General features: G+C 34.6%; 2 protein-coding genes across 2 annotated transcripts; both read right to left on the reverse strand.

Moving 5' to 3' along the window:
• Positions 1-4,114: 4,114 nt before the first annotated feature.
• LOC109219397 (protein C2-DOMAIN ABA-RELATED 4-like) lies at positions 4,115-6,698 on the reverse strand. Its single transcript, XM_019383850.1, has 4 exons — positions 6,514-6,698; positions 5,482-5,850; positions 4,797-4,892; positions 4,115-4,633 (listed from the first exon to the last, which is right to left on the reverse strand). The coding sequence occupies exons 2-4, from the start codon at positions 5,590-5,592 to the stop codon at positions 4,343-4,345; spliced, it is 498 nt and encodes a 165-aa protein (XP_019239395.1). The 5' UTR covers positions 5,593-5,850; positions 6,514-6,698; the 3' UTR covers positions 4,115-4,342.
• A 5,548-nt stretch (positions 6,699-12,246) lies between these two features.
• LOC109219395 (protein TIFY 6B-like) lies at positions 12,247-18,770 on the reverse strand. The gene is made up of 7 exons (XM_019383848.1): positions 18,442-18,770; positions 14,446-14,642; positions 14,040-14,341; positions 13,591-13,681; positions 13,166-13,502; positions 12,980-13,037; positions 12,247-12,669 (listed from the first exon to the last, which is right to left on the reverse strand). The coding sequence occupies exons 1-7, from the start codon at positions 18,506-18,508 to the stop codon at positions 12,543-12,545; spliced, it is 1,179 nt and encodes a 392-aa protein (XP_019239393.1). The 5' UTR covers positions 18,509-18,770; the 3' UTR covers positions 12,247-12,542.
• Between the last annotated feature and the right edge of the window lie 233 nt (positions 18,771-19,003).

Consider the following 19,003-nt stretch of genomic DNA (forward strand, 5'->3'; position numbering starts at 1 on the left):
CTAAGTTCCAGTTGCTTTACTATAGTTTTGGGTTGAGTTTGACGAAAGTGGGGAACGGGGTAAAACAAGGTAAGAGTTTGGGTTTTTTTTTTTGGACGGGGGGGGGGGAGGGGAATGGAGTTTTTTCTTATAATTAATTAATTTTTTCTTGGATTTGACAATTGAAAAAATGACCTTCACGCGCCCAACACTTTGTTACAAAACACGCATATGCCACATCAGTAACGAGTGTTTACTTGAAATACTTAATAGCTACTTGAAATGTCTAAATGGTAAATGAGTCCGTTAAGGTGTCCAGCTGGTCGTTGAGGACAACTTCAAGGGGCCGTTTATGTATTTCGCCTTTTGAAAACAATATAGCAAAACAGATTTGAGTATTCCAAAGTGCATCCACTATACTCCATTGAAACTAACATATGTCATACTGAATTATTAGAATATAGAAAAAAACCATTATAAAGAAACAAAACAATGTGATCTCATAGGTGGGATCTAGGAAGGATATGATGCGCGCAAATTTTACTCTTATCTTGTGTGAGATAGAAAGACGATTTTCGATAAATCAGACCACTATAAACTTCCTTTTTGGATCCAAACTTAAAAATGCAAAGTACATAATAAAAATAAGTTGTCCACTCACACCCTTGATGATTCATGCTTTTTAATAATTAAAAGATAAATTTCACAAACCAACACATAACCAAGGCCCTTTTCTTTCTCATTTTCATTTCTCCACTATTTTTTTTGGGTATATTCTCTTTTTTTATTCAGTCTGCCCAGCCTTTCAAGGATGTGTAAGGGCGTGCAGAAGACTTTTGGATGGATCCAAGAAACCAACCCTTTGGACATAAATAAATATACACGAGTTAGGGAATCTCTCCAAATGCATAAATACTCCCTCCGGTCCAAAATAAGTGATTTTTTGGCCTTTTTTTTGTGGTCCAAAATAAGTGATTTTTCCAGATTTCAAGAATTAATTAATTATTTTTTTCCTACATTGTCCTTGGAGTAAATTGTGTTGGAATATGTGTTAGGAGTGTTTATGTGAGATAGTAAAGGTTTCCATTGCTCATTAATACTAAAAGGTGGATTTCTTAATCTGTGTAAAAATATCCAAAAATTCACTTATTTTGGACCGGAGGGAGTAATATATATGTGTGCACTACTGCCCTATATTCACTCTACATGTCATTCATCTACCATAATGTTTGCTCACTGTCCCACATTTTTAACATTAAAAAACAAAAAAAGCTACTTCCTCCGTTCCATTATATGTGAATCTGTTTGACTGGGTACGGAGTTTAAGAAAAAAATGAAAACTTTTGAAATTTGTGGTCCTAAACAAGTTCAAAATAGGCCCAGAGTATTTGTGTGGTTATAAAAGCTTCTCATTAAGGGTAGAATTGTAAGTTTAAGCTAAATTGTTACCAAATTTAGAAAAGAGTCATTCTTTTTGGAACGGACCAAAAAGGAAATAGGTTCACATAAACTGGAACAAAGGGAGTACAAGAAACAGTGATTCTCTCTCTCTCTCTCTCTCTCTCTCTCTCTCTCTCTCTCTCTCTCTCTCTCTCTCTCTCTCTCTCTCTCTCTCTTTTTTATTTCCTCCGTTCACTTTTATTTGTCCACTATTGGCTTTCATACCCTTAAGAAATAATAAATAAAGTGCATAATTTACCATGATACCCATATTAATTGGTGTATAGTCTTAATGGATTTGAAATGAGTAATTAATGCTAAGGGCAAAATAAGAAAAATAAATTATTTTTCTCTTGATATACGAAAGTAGACAAGTAAAAGTTATAATCTATTTTTAGAATAATGGACAAGTAAAAATAAACTGAGGGAGTATTATTTTATATGAACATTTTGTTGAATCATGGCTTATTGGCAGATTTTGGTATAAAAGTAGCGGCATATATGCTCCCTCCATTCATTTTACTTGGCATGTTTTGATTTTTCATGCCCTTAAGAAAAACAAGTATGTATTTTACAATTTTACCCATAATAATGATAGTATTTCCAAAAGTGTTAGGAAATGATTTGAGAAATAAATAATTAATAATAAGGGTAGAGCAGGAAAAGAATGTTGTCTTTCTCTTGATTTGGTATAGTGGATAAGTAAAAATGAAAATGTATTTTTAGTATATTGGACAAGTAAAAGTGAACGGAGGGACTACATGGGCAGGGGCGGATGTAGAGTGCTAATGATGGGTCCAATTGAACACATAACTTTCGATGCGGCGTAAAAATTTATATGTAAAAATTCATTAAAATTACAAAATAGTAGATTTGAACATATAACTTCAAATTTAATGGGTTCAATACTAAAACTTTAAAGTTGAACCCATAAAATATAAATTCTAGATCCGCGTCTGTACATAGGTTCAATAATTGGTGCACCTAGTTGTGCAAAATAAAGTTGCAATTTACTGCTCCCTGTTGTATCTTTTGATTTCAGCTTCTTAATTGCCTTTTTAGCCTTTTTCTTCCTTCTCTTTCTCTCTATGAGTCATTTTTAACATTGCAACAACTTTTTTAAGGTGATGATTACAACGTAGACTATCAATTTCTATTATTTATGTTGAATATTAAAATATGCTGACTATGTTTCGTTTCACAAAATGCATGCTGTGCTACTCTTTGTGCTTTACATCTAAATTTAAGAATTGAAAAAGTTCATGAATTTTAATTTCTTGAATGGTCACGAAAATAGTATAAAAAAACATTATTACTGTAACATTATCAGACATTATAGAGCATGTTGATATAAAAAAAAGTGGCATATAAATTAAGACAGGTGAAGTTTCGAGAGCTCAAGAGTGGCCTAGACGACGACTGTTGCAAGTGATAATTTCCGAGGGAGAGTACACAAACAATCATTCTTAGAGCTGCTATTTAGGAATTAGTCGGTACTTATTTTGTCTTGAAAATTTGAATTACAAATCTTAATTTCATCATAATTCAAGACATTTTTTGTCCTGAAAAATTCAACAGAAAAACTGAAATTCAGGACACATTGGCTAATTCCTAAATAACAGTCTTTTAAAGTGGCTATTTGGCGTCATTTCTATGAAAATTTTCCTTTAGGAATTCCAATTGTTTGGGCATGTAAGGTAGCAACCAAAAGAAAAAGATTTTTTTTTCTTTATATATATACTATCTTTAAGGCCTCACACTGAAGTGGTTCAAACATGAGAGGGCCAGAATTGAAATGCTGAACTGATACAAGGCTTCCTTGGATTATACTAATTGGTTCAATCCAATGAACAGAATTTGGATCACAGCATTTTATGGATAGATTTAATGCAGAGTAATATCAATGCTCTAATTCTTTCAGAATAAATTAACTTTTGGAAATGTGGCTATTGCAGTCTCCCTTTCCAAAATATAACATGCCTATTTTCTAGATGCCTATATGTGTGGACAACACAATTAGCTTCTGTTGTTCTATTACCTTGTTGGTGCTATTGTTTGTTTCTTGCTTCCTTTTTTGTTCTTGAGCCGAGGGTCTATCTGAAACAATTTCTCTACCTTCATAAGCTAGGGATAAGGTTTGCGTACATATTACCCTCCTCAGACCCCAGTTGTGAAATTTCACTGGATTTATTGTTGTTGTTGTTGTTGTTATATATGTGTGGACATGAAGATTAAGCAGGGACATCGATTTGTCTACCTGTTAACAGTAGCGGAAGTCTTGCAGAACCTGCTTTGATCAATTGCTCAAGTCCGACTTCGTCTCTCTTAGAAACGAAATACTTTTCACAAACTAGATGCCTTCTTCTTTCTTTTGGTGTGTTTGTATCTTTGTAGGGAGAATTGCACGGAGTATTAATCTCTGAAGAAGGAGAGCCTTAATTATATAGAGAAGGGAAGTTGTCAGAGAAAAAACTACCAAAAAACTAATCCACGCTGATCCCACACTCCCACTTTCTTTGAAACGTGCGGTAGTTTTATCTTTTTTAGGAGTTAAACCTTCCCTAGGTAACTTCCTTTAATCATATCTCCTTAAAAACGGGTCGGGTCAATCCATATGGGCAACCCGAACCCAATATCCAACAGGACAACTATGTTCCTATGATGATATTATTTCAAGAATCTTGACATGGCATGCTAAATATGATTATATCATCAGTATCCCCATATATAACTTAAGCAATTCCAACAAATACTAGACAACTTGAAAGTTGTTCAAATAATATGGTATTTACTAAGCTACAAACCTTCTGCATATTGCTGCAGAATACAAAGGACATATTTATGGAACTCGGCCTATATGTCAAACCACAAATAACATAAGCAACAGACAACAGCAACCAGATACCATAATATCCTGCGTATTCTATATACGCTTGCTGCCAGGAAGATCGATCCACTGAAGTTGGAGTTCAACCTCTCCACATTCCACATTTCTCAATCTGAGGCACATATCTTGCACAACTTTGTTATCTTGCCATACAACTTTAGTCTCTTCCGACAGACAGTTTGACCTGCACGGCGTTACTCTTGAGATTACTGTGCCACATGGGAGGCCATCTAAGTTCATCTTCAGAGCATCTAAAAATGGTTTGATCTCAAATTCTGCATCTCCCATTTTGTCATCCATGCTGAACATATCGTGATCGTATACAGTCTGGACACAAATATAAATGCAAAATCAGAATAGTTGAAGTGAAAAGTTGGCATGCATAAAGGATCATCTGAGGGAATTCCTAAAAGACTTACTAGAAAAGGAACATTACTCTACAGAAAAGATAGGTTTTATTTTTTACTATCAAGCAAGTAAGAAACTTTACCAGCTTAACAGGAAGATTTGGATCTGAAACAGAAAGGGTCAGATCTTCATTCCACTCAGGGTTAACATCCTTATTTATAACTCGCGTCTTCAGTTTCTGAGTTCAAATTGTAAACATATGCAAGTTAAAAGTTGGCGCAAGAGAAATTATAAAGAGTATACAGAATAGGAAAGAATTCACAATTAAATACCACATTCCAAGTTACTTGTCAATCATGTCCCAAACAGTTTGAGATTTTGTGAATCTACTGATCATAAGAATGATATACATTAGCCAGAACCTTGAATGAAAATAATTAAGTGTTACATGTAGGGGTCTTCTGATTTTACCTTAGTACAAATATAGTTTCTATATAATCCTTGGCTTAATAAAGCTTAGTATAGTCCGACTGAAGCATGCATTACGTTTATAAGACAAAAAATTTGCAATCTTTTACAAGTAATGAACATTAAGCACAGAATTTTCTTCCAATCCATAATTTAGAACATGTAATCAATAAAATCATAGCTGCTCTTTCTGGATACTCAGAGGAGCTCGCCGAAACAAAACAGACTTCTCTCCATGCAAACAATGATTTCATAAGTTCAATACCCATTCCATTTGGACCCGTTTCAGAATATTAAAAAAGAAAAATAGTAATAATAATAACCCAGACGATGGCGAGGAAATAGTGGAGAGCACCTACCTGTTTACCCATCTTGACAACAACGTAAGGATCACTGCTGCGGACATCGCGTACGGCAAGGTTTACACCTCTCTTTAATTTTATCCTTAAAAGACCCAATAGGTTGTCCATTTAAGGATTTTGCTCTCTTCAGCACTGCTTTATATATGCTGTCTTTGTTGATCTCTTAATCTAGTCTCCCCTCTTTATATAATTGAAAATAAAAACTTGTATAACCTACTTCTTGATTAATATTAGTACTAGTAATTAATTAATTAATAGAATAAGTCAAATCTTTATTTTTATTTTTTTTATGTTTTTGCTTCTTTTTTTTTTTTTTTAAATCCTTAACACCCTCCTCACGCAAGTGAAAGTCTTCCTCTCGTGAATCTGGAAAAATGGGAAATAACAAGGAGTTATTTAAGAGAACAATAAGTACATATATGTTTTACAAGTATGAATCGAAAAAATTAATTATATTGATCCACTGCAGACAAATTAATAAAACAGATACAACATTAATTATAATACTTTGCACTGCATGCAATCAAAGATCAGAAAATGAAAATGTTTGACTTTTCCCCTTAGGGGTCACAAGTGGCAGGTGAAGAACAAATTCATCTCTAGGCTTGTTTAATGTTGAGGCCTGCACTGCATATTTTAACATGTATGAGACTAAGGACAAATCATGTGGAAGTAACCTCTAATACAATGCCAATTTTATATAAAAATGGCAACCCGGTGCATGAAGTATTCCGTGTTCCTAGCAAAGGACCGCATTCTAAGGGGTGTGATGCATGCAGCTTACCCTCATGCAAGCATCAATGGCTGATTACACGGCTCAGATCCGTGACCTATAGGTCATACGGAGAAAACTTTCCAATTGCTCCAATCCAATTTTATATCCTTAATCATTTACTATCATTCTTCTATTGAATTGACTCATAAATCCAATTGCAGTCAGAGGAGAACTTCTGATGAAAACTAAATGAGTACTTGGAGAAGATGGCAACAATTAAAATTCCATCTTCATATGTTATTAATCAAACTTACCTTTTAGGATCTTCTTTATGGATTACGTTGCGAGCGGCTGCCTTAATTATAATCGCCGTGAGGAAGAAGGAAGTTGTTAAGGTAATGCCTATTGTGTATTTCTTGGGGGATATGGAGTTACATCACATGTAAAAAAATTAAAAAAGGGATGAAAGGCAAGGCAAGAAGTTCGAAAATATGTGTGTAGTTTATGGTTGTGGCTCTAATATGTTATGTCATATTGTGAGTTGATGAGTCCTTATTTCTAGTCCACTAGGCAAACGATTTAAGCGATCCATGTATATGATACCTAGAGTCTTTTCATGTTTTTCTCAATTTATGATTTTCCTGAGAGAATGAACGGTATTAATAATGTTAAGTCACATAAAAGGAAAAAGGTCTGAAATCACCACAAAACTAGCTCTCTCCTCCCTAATCTATTATATAAAAGTTGCTCAATTTAGAATAATTCACATTGTGATCATAACATAAAATCTATCTTGAATAGTGCAAGGATAGATATCTTGTAGGAAAATCCATCGATCTTCATACTATTTACAACATGGAGATCCATCCATACACTATTTACAACAAATGAGAAGTTATTTGACGAGAGATACTATATATTTTCTTTACATGTGATATTGGCATGGCTGAATCAAATTTTCAAACTCTACAATCTTGTGGAGACATTGTAATCTAATTGAACCACACCAATATCCCATGTCGATTCAAAATGTAAATTACCTCAAAACACTTGGCAATTTCGTCTGGTTTTAAGAAGCACGCGATTAATTAGCCAACACTGCTTGAAGCATACTAGAAAACGAGTACACCTCTAAATGTATATAGGACCAAATTCCTAGAATAAGTACAAAAACGAATATGTATAGTTTTACTTGTTAATTTTTGTGGCATCGTAAATTACGACCCAGCTCGACATTATATGGCCAAGTTCTATGTTATATATATATATATATATATATATATATATATATATATATATATATATAACCGCTCATATTACAGAAGGGGAACATTGAAGCAACGGTAAAGTTATTTTCATGTGACTTATAGGTCATGAGTTTGAGCCGTGGGAACAGCCACTAATGCTTGCATTACAGTAGGTTGTCTACATCACACCCCTTAAGGTACAACCGTGCAACTCGTCCCTAGAACCTGCGTGAACGCGAAAGCTTTGAGCACTAGGTTGTCCTTTTTAACTTCTCATATATACTATAATGAAAGCAAAATAAATACAAGTAGTATTCTCATTAGAGGAGGGAGATACCATTGGCAGAAAAGCATTTTTGGGAATGATCAAAGAGAAAGAAGGACAAGCGCAAAGTCCATAAATATATTGACACAAAAGATTACTTAAATGACTTTCTGTTATAAAACAATAAAAGAAGAAGAGCATTGCAGAGAAAAAAAGAGAGAGAATTCTTATTAATTTTGGAGTGAATTACAATGGAATATGACCCTTCTATTTATAGGGGAAAAGTGACTTAGCCACCAAGTAACAAGCCCTATAATCTCTCTAAATATAAACATTCACCCTAAATATAATTATATTTATAACATTCCCCCTTGAATGTCTACTCAATAAATAATGTGCCTCGTTAAAACTTGAACTAAAATAAAACCCAGTGGGAAATAATTCTAGTGAAGGAAAAGAGTACACATGTTTAAAAATACGCCTTTTGGTTGCCTCATTAAAAACCTTGCAAGGAAAACTCAGTGGGACAAAATCTTGTTAGGGAAAAAAAGTACAACGCGTATTAACTCCCCCCGATGAGAGCTTCAATTCACATCTTTAAACTTGTGCATTCCAATCTTGTGTACCATCTTCAAAATATCGTTAGTAGAGATTCGACAAACAAATCAGCCATATTAACTTGAACAAATTTGTTTCACCTTGAAATCATCATCCCTAGTAGATGTATTGTCTTCATATGATCTTGTTGGGATCATCATTTCAATTTCTTCACATATGGGTGAAAACTCTTGCTATCATATTATCATGCTTATAGTTATAGCAAGATACATTTGTGCACAAATTGCACTAAGGAAGTGGTACTTCAAGATCAAGAATTGTATATGCTTCAAGCAATTTAAATACTCCAGGGATTATCATATAAGCATAGTCAAATAAGCCATATAAATAGACTTTAGATGCATATCAAGTTTTTTATGTTATTCCAGACATATAAGATACATGAAGTGATTGCAAACACACCATTGACTTTAGAGTGTTTGAACTTCATGTCCAAAACTACATGTCTTTCATATGAAACCAATTCTATTCGGATTGTGTCTCTTTCATTTGGCTAATATTTTTGTGTCCGATCCCCATCTATACTTAGCGCTATCATAGATATCGCCGGCGAACATTTTATATCGGTTCAAATATTTTTTCATAAAGACATAACATAGAGATCTCTTCCTTCATATTTTCATGTACCTAAACCTCTCCTGAGATTTTATGAAATATTATGTCATGTGATCTTCTAGATCACTTGCCTCCTTTATTATGATCATTTTGATCATTTGCTCATCTTCTTTATCAAGAATTTTATTTGAAACCGATTTGTTTATACGCTTTAAGCGTACCATAGATTTTGTCCTTCTAGGACATATTCTAATAAGAACATTTTCAGAGAGAATATAGTTGCTTTCTTTGGGTTAGCAAATGCGTCTGGCATGCTTTTCAATATATTGCAAATGAATTATCTTTTTATAAATTTCAGGTTCATATTATCTTATTCAATGATCTAGATGTAGAAATGATAATTCATTCCACGTAACTTTTTCTCAACTGTTTATCTTGTCTCCCCCTCATGTTAGAAAAACTAACTTTCTTCCTCAATTTTGGGAACCCATCTTTGTACATTATGGTGTTAATGAAAATATACACTGCATATCAATAATAATAAGATGGAATTATTTGATTTCTGACCCTGAACCACTTGTGAGGGGGGAATGTAATATACTTTCGTATATAACGTATATCAAACTGATATAGATAACTTTGTTCTCATTAGCAACAATCTAGCTATAAAATGGAGGCACTCTTTAAATTATTTTGCTAAATCAACTGTGATATAAACCAACTTATCAAGATGAATTGTTGATGATAGGCTATAATTGCATATTTTAGTCGCTTATTACACTCGAATTTACTGCACTTTAATTGAGTTTTCCCTTTAATCGCTAGTGTTTTGCACTAATTGTGTGTTTTATGCCTTGTAGGTGTGATTCCGAGCTATATAGATGTTATGGAATGAATTTAAGTGATTTGAAGCTTTGAAGTCTGAGTAAAAGCTCAAGAAATTAAGCCGGGATCGTGTTCGGGGGTCAAATTTGATAATTAAGTACGAACGAAGACTTGAGGAGGCATATTGCGCACTGTCTAGTAAAATAGACATAACTTTTTGCTCAGAACTCCATTTGGGCTCCACAATATATGGTTGGAAAGCTAACTCAAAGGGATACAACTTTCATGTTTTAGGGATACAACTTTCATGCGACCGCGGCAGAACCGCGGTAAAAGATGGTCGCGGACAACTAAAGAATCAGAGGGGATGTTTGGCCGCGGTTCCACCGCGACCGCGGCAAAACCGCGGCAGGAGGCGGAAATTTCAGGGACTTATGTGCAAAACACGGGATTTTAAACCCTAAACCCTATATTAAACCAAGGAAGCCGGCCAAGAAAAGGGAGGGGGACATGTTTTGGACACAAATTAGACCTAAGGAGGCAGGAGACACTACTTTAGGGTTAGACAACACCCTTGGAGGCAAGAACATATTGGGAGCAAGGCGGAGAATTCTTCTACGAGTTTTTTCCTTCCTCTTCCTATTTTTAATTGTTGGTTATGACTTTTAGTATTGTAGTTTTACATACTATTATGAATAGCTAATTTGCTATCTAGAGTTTTGATAGAACCTTTTGTAGGATAAATTCTTGTTATGTTTTTATATAATTGAGCCATAGCTTTTCTCTATTTGTTCAACTACGTTTATATTCTGGTTGATTGAAGAGCTCTCAATTAGCTGTGCCTATTTAGTATGCATAACTCGGGAGAAAGTGCATATTTAGGTAATTGTTGAACAACACCACTCCCAGAGTATATGAGGGATCAATAACCGAGGGTTTAAAGGCGGGATTAGGGATAACGTAGCCTTGGGTGCGATCTGAAGTGAGCTGTACTAAAAGCCAGCTAGCGTAGCTCGGGAGAGTGCGTCTAGTAAATTGTCGTAATTACTCGGGAGAGATTTACGGTAATAAGAGTGCTCATGATCGGTAGAGAATACTTAGGCGAAATTATAGAAGACATAGCGGGAAGGATTCCGACAATAACGGAAATCATAACTCTAGACCTCCTTAATCTTTTCTCTAACCCTCAGTGTCGTTAGTTGTTAATTTACTATTTTAATTTGTTAGTTAATTAGTTAAACACAAGAATCTTAATATCTATAAGTTAGGAATTGTTCAAGCTTGTCTTCTTGGTGATAGTGAACAACTGTAGCTAAACCTTAGTTCTCTGTGGGATTCGACTCCGGACTTGTAAACCGGATTATATTTGCAACGACCGCATTGTCCTTTTTATAAGGCATAGTTGGGCGTGATCAATTGTCTTGAATAGAAAATCTGGAAATTATATGTTCTAAATTAAATTATTGAGCAAGTTACCTCACAAACACCAGGTTGCGGGCTAATATTAATTGCACATGTAACCATCTCATAGATGCATCTTATGTGGTATACATGGCAGGTGAATGGGCCCATATTCACCTTTGATATTTCCAGCATTCATGGGATTCAATCCCACTTTTTAATTGGTCTATTAATTAATGAGAACAACATAAGAGAATTCGTATAGATATTTTTAGTTCTTTAATATTTACCCATGTGAATTCTCTTTTATTTTTGCACATCATACTTAAATTAACATGGCTAAACCAATTATGCCAACTGAATAAATTATCAATATTGATAAAGTTCAGGTTTACACCATGACGTGTGCAATTATCAATAAACTCCAAGTTTATTATGATATGAGTTTTTATATCAATAAGCATCCACTTTATTGTGGTATTCTTTTATTTGTGTAGTACATAGTGGAGAATAAAGCGGGTAACTTTTCACATATATATTACCCCCCTACAAGTTGTAGTAATAGAAGATATTAAATCTTTCCTTTATTTATAGTCTCAATATAATCAACCGCTTTCGCGAATACTTTAGAAACTCAATGCCTTATTGATAATTAATTTTATTCCTCCAAAAGAGTAATAATTGGCTCTTTCAGAGCTCTCAATTATTTTGGTACTACCACATATTCATAAACATCCATATGGTGAATATCTCTTTTAAGGAGAAAGTTATACCATACAATTATTTTGGTACTAACAATACAAAGCTTGGTGGACGATAAATCAGACGACAAAAGAAAAATATACTAAACTAAGCATAATAGTTTATAATGGCTTGTGGATATTTTTTGTGCTCTTGTGAGAAGCAGAGATCCTTAATTTATAGATGTACAAAACTTGTCTTCCAAGAAAAGGATAAGACATATTAAGGAGATTTAATCATTTTAGGAGTCTTTTTCCATTCTTTCAAAAAAAAAAAAAAGTCCTAATAGATTAGAAATTCAGGGCAAATCCTAACAGATACCTTACTTCGTCTTTAATTCATTTATCTAATATTCTTTACTATTTGAGTTGAATCAAACCACGTATCCTTAAAACTGCGTATAAATTTAATTGTTATCCAATTTCGGAGTAAACACCTTTTCTTTACACTAGAAACAGTCAAAAACCTACAAAGGCCAATATTTTCGGATGAAAAGGCTCCCTAATCCCTATCACAATTACAAGAAGAAGAAAAATCTATAACGATCGCATCTAATAGCTTGATATATAATGAAGTATATAGGTCAAAAACCATACAATGTTATAACTAGAATAATCTTCTGATACAATCTTCAACACGCATCTACATTGACTTGCCATCTTCAATAATCAATATTTCACTATCTTTGAAACTATATAGTAGCAGGAAGAACAGTACTGGATCCTGAAGAGTTAACAAAGAAGCTCCAGCTGCTAGATCCAGGTGTACTATATTGTGAACTTTGCTTGCTATTGTCGTATGGTGATGCACTCAGTATCCTGAATTACAAAATAAACAAATCTCTAACTTAGTATTGGAGTTTCCTAACACATCCAGCAAAATTCAAAATATAAACAGGACACGCAAAATTAAATAGATGTCTATTTAAAGGATTTAAGTTGTATGCACTAATATTGTACGTCAGTCGAAAAGTTTAAACTATTAGTGCAGTTTAACTGACTATAGCATGTTAAGATATTTATAGAGTTATCATATTAGGTTAATATAAAAGGTTAGATGTCGTTATAGGTAAACTTAACCTGATGATGCAAAAGATTTATATATACGTAGTGTATAAAACCAGCTTACCTTTCCTTGCGCTTCTCCAAGAACCGAGCCAAGGATGCTTTGCGAGCCTGAGGTACAGCTGCAGAAAAGAAAAAGGGGTGTCAATGTATTGAATAACAAGCACATAATGCTAAATACTAACAAACACATAAGTGCCAGAAAAGCTTTTGCTTTAAAAAAATTCACTACATAAACCACCAAATGTACCTGATAATGTATGGCTAGGAGGATGAGATTCCTGAGAACGGACGACTTTAGATGGCTCCGTTTTGTTAGAGGGAGAATTAGTCAGGACTCCGATTGACCTGATACTCATAGTTATTTGATTCGTATTATTAGACACTCCAATAGATTGAGAGGCGCCGTGTGTGGTTATAGGAATGGGACTGGAAAAACTAGGCGATGTAGTTCTATGGCATTTGTTTCCAACAAAAGCATCAACAGAAGAAGATTTAGGAATTCTCTGAACTGGAGATGCAGTAGATGTTGTACTTGGAATACCAGCTGGTTGTGCATTGCCAGCAAGTAACATGATAGCTTGAGCCTGAAATGCCAAACAAGTATAAATGTCTGTTAAAAATCAAAACTAACAACAAATTGATGACACTAACATTATCTGATAGAGCATTTACCTTCTCTGGAGAAATATTGTCGTAAACACTGACTGAACCAGCATAAAAGATGGTCAGCTGAGCAGGTCCTGCTGAAGTCTTGGGAGCACCCCTGAATCACAGATATCAATTTCTAGCTCAGTAAAATATCATGATATTTGTGTGATTAAAAGGGCAACCTAGTGTATTAAGCTCCCGCTATGTGGAGGTCCAGGGAAGGGTTGGACCACAAGGGTCTATTGTACGCAGTCTTACCCTGCATTTCTGCAAGAGGCTGTTTCCACAATTCGAACCCATGACCTCGTGGTCGCATGGCAGCAACTTCACCAGTTACGCCAAGACTTCCCTTATGTGATTACAATATAAATATGTGTTGTTCTTCTTGAAATCGTATATATATAAATAATGAAACAGAGAAAGTACTTTCCTAAATTAACTTTTATAAAGGCTGGCTATAGCTAGTAACATACCTCAATTCAGTAGTGCCCACCACTCCATTGCGATTAGGAAGAATGGAAATGGAGCTTGATATTTGGGCACCTCTAGCAGGATTTTGATTTATTATAGAAATCAAATTCTGTCCAGCAGGAGAAATTAAGGGCTGACGACCATGCATATTTCTCGTAGATACAGAAATCTGATGTGTTTGATTAGCAACTGGGAGTACTCTGACTTCATGAGATTGCTGAACTGAATTTGTACCAATTTTATGTGGAGGGTAAGTTGTCATTGTATAGTTCGTTATCCCTTGCTTTTCAAGCATCAAATTTTTCTGAAATTTACAGGAATAGTCAGTCTTCTCTGTATCGTTCCAATTTTATACATAAATACAGGTGGCGTTATGAGATAACAGGTTACCAAGCTCCATAAACAAACCTGTGTTACAGCAGTGTATGGTCGATAATTCGAGTCAACAGCTTCATGACTTGTGGTTATAGTAACCAATCCAGCTGATGCAAGAGAATCAAAACCAGTCTTAGGAGTATTCCCTTGAGCATTTTTGAAAGAAAGGTATTGAGGAAGAGCCTTGTTAGAGAATGACCTCTGCAATATAGCCGAAATTCTGGCCATTGCTGCAAAATTATAACACAAGAGAATAAGATACACAAGTTTAATAGTCGCATCAACAACAACAACACATCCAGTGAAATCCGACAGGTAGGGTGTGGTGAGCGTAGAGTGTACGTAGACCTTCCTTGTGGAGGTAGAGAGGCTATTCCAAATAAACTCTTAGCTCAAAGACTTAATAGTCGCATCAATTAGTTAGAAATGGCTTTACGTATACCAACTGGATTTGACTTATATACACCAAAAATTAATTCATGTAGTTATTTTTAGGTAACGCAATTGTGTATGTGTATACGGTAGAATCGGGGCTACCCGATTTCATTCTTTGGTCGAGATAGGAATGTCGCGTCAAGGAGCTAGGACGTCATTGAAGCTTCTTTCCGGACTGAGGTCGACGTCAATCGCGGTTAGAAAGAGACAGACTACGAGTGACCTCGGTATAGCTTGATAACGGAAAAGGCGAGATATCCGCGATTGATCGAGGATCGTGGCGTGAATCTCGGAACGGATCAATCTAAGGCGGTTAATCAGATGTTAATATGGTTTCCCACTACAATTAGAAGTGTACTTATTTAGGACTCTTCTATTATATAAAGAGGGATCCCATTCATTTGTAATGATCATTGTTCACTAAGAAGAATATATACACTCGTTACTTTCTTGCTATTACACTTACTGCTCATCAGAGTTGCTTTATCATTTATTGTTCTTACTATTCCACCTCTAGACTATCTCGAGTCAAGGTCGAGACCTTGCTAGCATATTGGTTTGATTTATTTTATTCACTAATTTCTTGCTTATCAATTGGTATTGGATGAAATCACATATCCTTAAAACCACAATATAAGTTTAATTGTTATCCGAATTTGAGGGTAAAACAGTATGAAAAATTACAATATGAGTATATAGAGGGTAAATTCATTAGAAATACCAAGTTCAACTATTAACTCTTATCATATATGCAGATTTGATGTACTAATTACAATAAACAACAACTCGGTAAATTGGACAAGTGCAGGTTCAGTAAAGACAGACGAGGAGCCAACACATCAAACAATATAATAATGTCAGAACCTCTGTAACTTTGGCAAGCACTTTTTCCCTTTTACTAGTACTAGTATAGTAATAAAAAAATGCTACTCAGATGAATAATCCAAAGTGCTCTATTAATGCAGCTGAAGAAAGGAGGGTTAACATGTGCGTCCAATTTAAATATAGGCTGCTAAGAGCATCTGATGCGAGATTATCAAATATAATAGGCAGAATAGCCTAATAAACACTTCTACTTGTTCTGTTTTGTCATCCCGGTTCCGATACTCTATGAAGTTTCATCTAGATACTCGTAGTTTTTAAAATACATTACTTTAAACCCCTCTGACCGTTTGACCAAGCATATGTGGCATATGCATTGCTGAGTTGGATAAAATATGTGACTGCACGCTCTAAAAAGCGAGTAACTTTGATGATTCCAATTAAAAATTAACAAAAAATGAAAATAAAATAAAATAATTATTCCTACACAAATATTCGATCTCCACCGAGGTCTTTTCCCCCTCCCCACTTTTCATTCTTTCTCGTCCATCCCCCTCCCCCGTCTCTGCCTCTCTGTATCTCTTTACACACACATGCACAAAGCAATATTTAAATTGATGAGAAAGAAAATTGAGGTGTGTTAACAAGTATGTTTGAGCACAGTGGAGAAAGCTGGGCTTCAATCAAAGCTGAAGAACTAGGCTTTACGCTGTCCTCCATAGAGAAGTTAGGAGTATTTTTAAAGGCCGAAGAACTGGGGCTGCTCAATTTGCTGGAGAAGGCCGCGAGTTTCTCGCCTTCTGCTTTGGCATCGGCGGCGCTTCCTATTTTAGTGGCGGCTATACTAGCAATCGTGTTGATAACCGATGATTCTGCGGCTCTTGTGGCGGTCCAGGTCAAGATCTAAAGATATTGGGCAGAGAATTTACAGGGATTCCTTTGAATATTTTTGTTATATCTAATTTTAATATAAGCGAACAAAATGAATTGTCATTGCGTTTCTATGAAAAATGGCAGATCTGGTTTTGAAAATATTAGAAAGGGAAATGGTAGATTTTGATTCACAATTGAAAGAGAATAGGAGATGAAATGGCAGATGGCTGGTATTCAAAAAGAAGAAGGCCGAAGGTGCTTCTGAGGGAGAAAAAATGATCTACTTCAGAATCCAATTATTTAAAATATTTTTTATGAAGAAAATAATGACGTGGAATATTTTTATGTGACATGGATAATACAGCAAGGCGATTGAGGAACACGCATAGTCATAAGGGTTTAAAATATTACTTTTAAATAAGTAAAAGTGGCTGGATGAAACTTAATAAAGTATCGGGACCGGAATGACAAAGCGGGATAAGTAGAAGTGTCTAACAGGCTATTTTGCCAATATAATATTGTGTTTATTAATGCAAGATCTGGTCAAAAGAGTTAAACAAATTATTTTATGCATTTTGGTCTGCATTCTAAATCTAGTGGTGGGCAACGTAAGTGTTTATTCATGTACGTTAAATATAAAAAAGCATCAGCACAATGATCATCTTATTTTAATCTTTAATTTAAGTTTTATGCACGGTAAATATAAAAAAAAATATCTACATAATTATATTAGCTCACCTATAACGTAAATAATTACTAACATGCTATAATAGATTAAGTTACACAAAAAAAAATATAATATCAACCTACAAAACTTAAATCACTGGTGCATGTTATAAGTGTTATGTCGAAGAAGAGGCAAACCGAAAATAAAGAAGGAAAATATAATTCTTCCATATTTGGCTAGTTCTTTTTCTTGTTGGAAAAGGTTTGGACTTCTATAAATTGAGGATCCTCCTTCTCATTCGTTAGCATCCACAATGTAGCCATTGGGGGCTTGAGAGTCTTGTTTAGGGGGAGACTTTACGGGACAAGTGTTAGTGTGTCAGTTGTGTTTGCCTCTTCGTGAGGTTGTTCTCTCGATATTTTGTACTCTCTTTTTATTATAGTAGATTGTTCATCTCGCCGTGGATTTAGGTCAGTTGACCGAACCACGTTAAATATTTGTGTCTCTTTTGGTAGATTTTTCTTTTGTTGTCTGATTTATCGTCGTTGAAAGTTTGCTTTACTAGCTTCCGCTGACACCTGGCTTTTTTCGATCCTAACAATAAGTAAACTGCGCTGAAAGGAATCCAACTTAAGAAACACCAAAACCTTTGTTTGCATAAACAGCATCACAAAAGTAAAAGACTTTCTTTTAATTTTCCAGTTGAAGCATTCTTGATGTGAAAGACAGTAGCCAAAAATATACGATCTTATTATCAATATTATACAAACCATGGCCAAGATTTAAACCATGTTTTGACCTACATGAAAATACCCATAAGCTCGGTTTGGGAGCTGAGCAAAAATGAAAAAGAAAAAAGAGGTAAACTCCATTTTTTGATTTAGTTTTTTGAGAATCCATATGGAGTCAAAGCTCCTTTGGCTAGTTTACAGTTGAAGAGGTGTTTACTTAACAGTACTAAATTAAAACTAAAAAGGGACAAAAACAAAAACCATAACTACAGATTCATTAATTCAAGGAAAAAAGGAGTAGGCATCTCGTGTTCATGCAGGGTCGGAAAAGGGTCGCACCCTAAGGGGTCTGATATAGACAGTCTGACCTAATGCAAGCATAAGTATTAGTGACCAGTTTCACGGCTCGAACCCGTGACCTATAAGTTACACGAAAACAACTTTACCGTTGCTCCAAAGGAAAACGAAGAAAAAAATGAATAAAAGGAGCAGAAGATTTACCTGGATCTGTGGGCTGTTCTTCAGGTATTTCTTGTTTTACAGCCAACCCCATGAAATCTCTCTCCATTTCTTCACTATTCCAACTTCAGAAACTTGAAATATATCTGACAGAATAATTAACAGTTGTTCAGAGAATTCTTTGATTGATTGAGAAAAAAGAAAAGGAAATAGCTTCTTCTGGTGGAAAGAAAATGAAAGGAAAATGTGAGGGAAATAGAGATAGAAGGATTTAAAATGAAGCTTTAACTCGATTCATTTATAAAGATCCGTCACATATTTATTCTTTATTTTAATAATTTCATCAGTATTGTATTTGGTCTTGTGTATGAAGTTTTCATATTCTCTAGAAAAATATTACTAAGTTTTACAGCTGTATTAACATTGATGCATGCACAAGATTTTTTGAAGAAAAGAACTTTTAAGTAAATTATTTTTGTTAATGTTTGATTATTCAAAGTACATATTTTTTGATTAATGATACATGACGACTTATAGATCTATTATATTCTTCAATATTTTACAACAAATTGTAATAGTCAACTAAGTACATATTGAAGCGAGT

The sequence above is a fragment of the Nicotiana attenuata genome, unplaced genomic scaffold, assembly GCF_001879085.1.
Source record: "Nicotiana attenuata strain UT unplaced genomic scaffold, NIATTr2, whole genome shotgun sequence".
NCBI classification, from domain to species: domain Eukaryota; kingdom Viridiplantae; phylum Streptophyta; class Magnoliopsida; order Solanales; family Solanaceae; genus Nicotiana; species Nicotiana attenuata.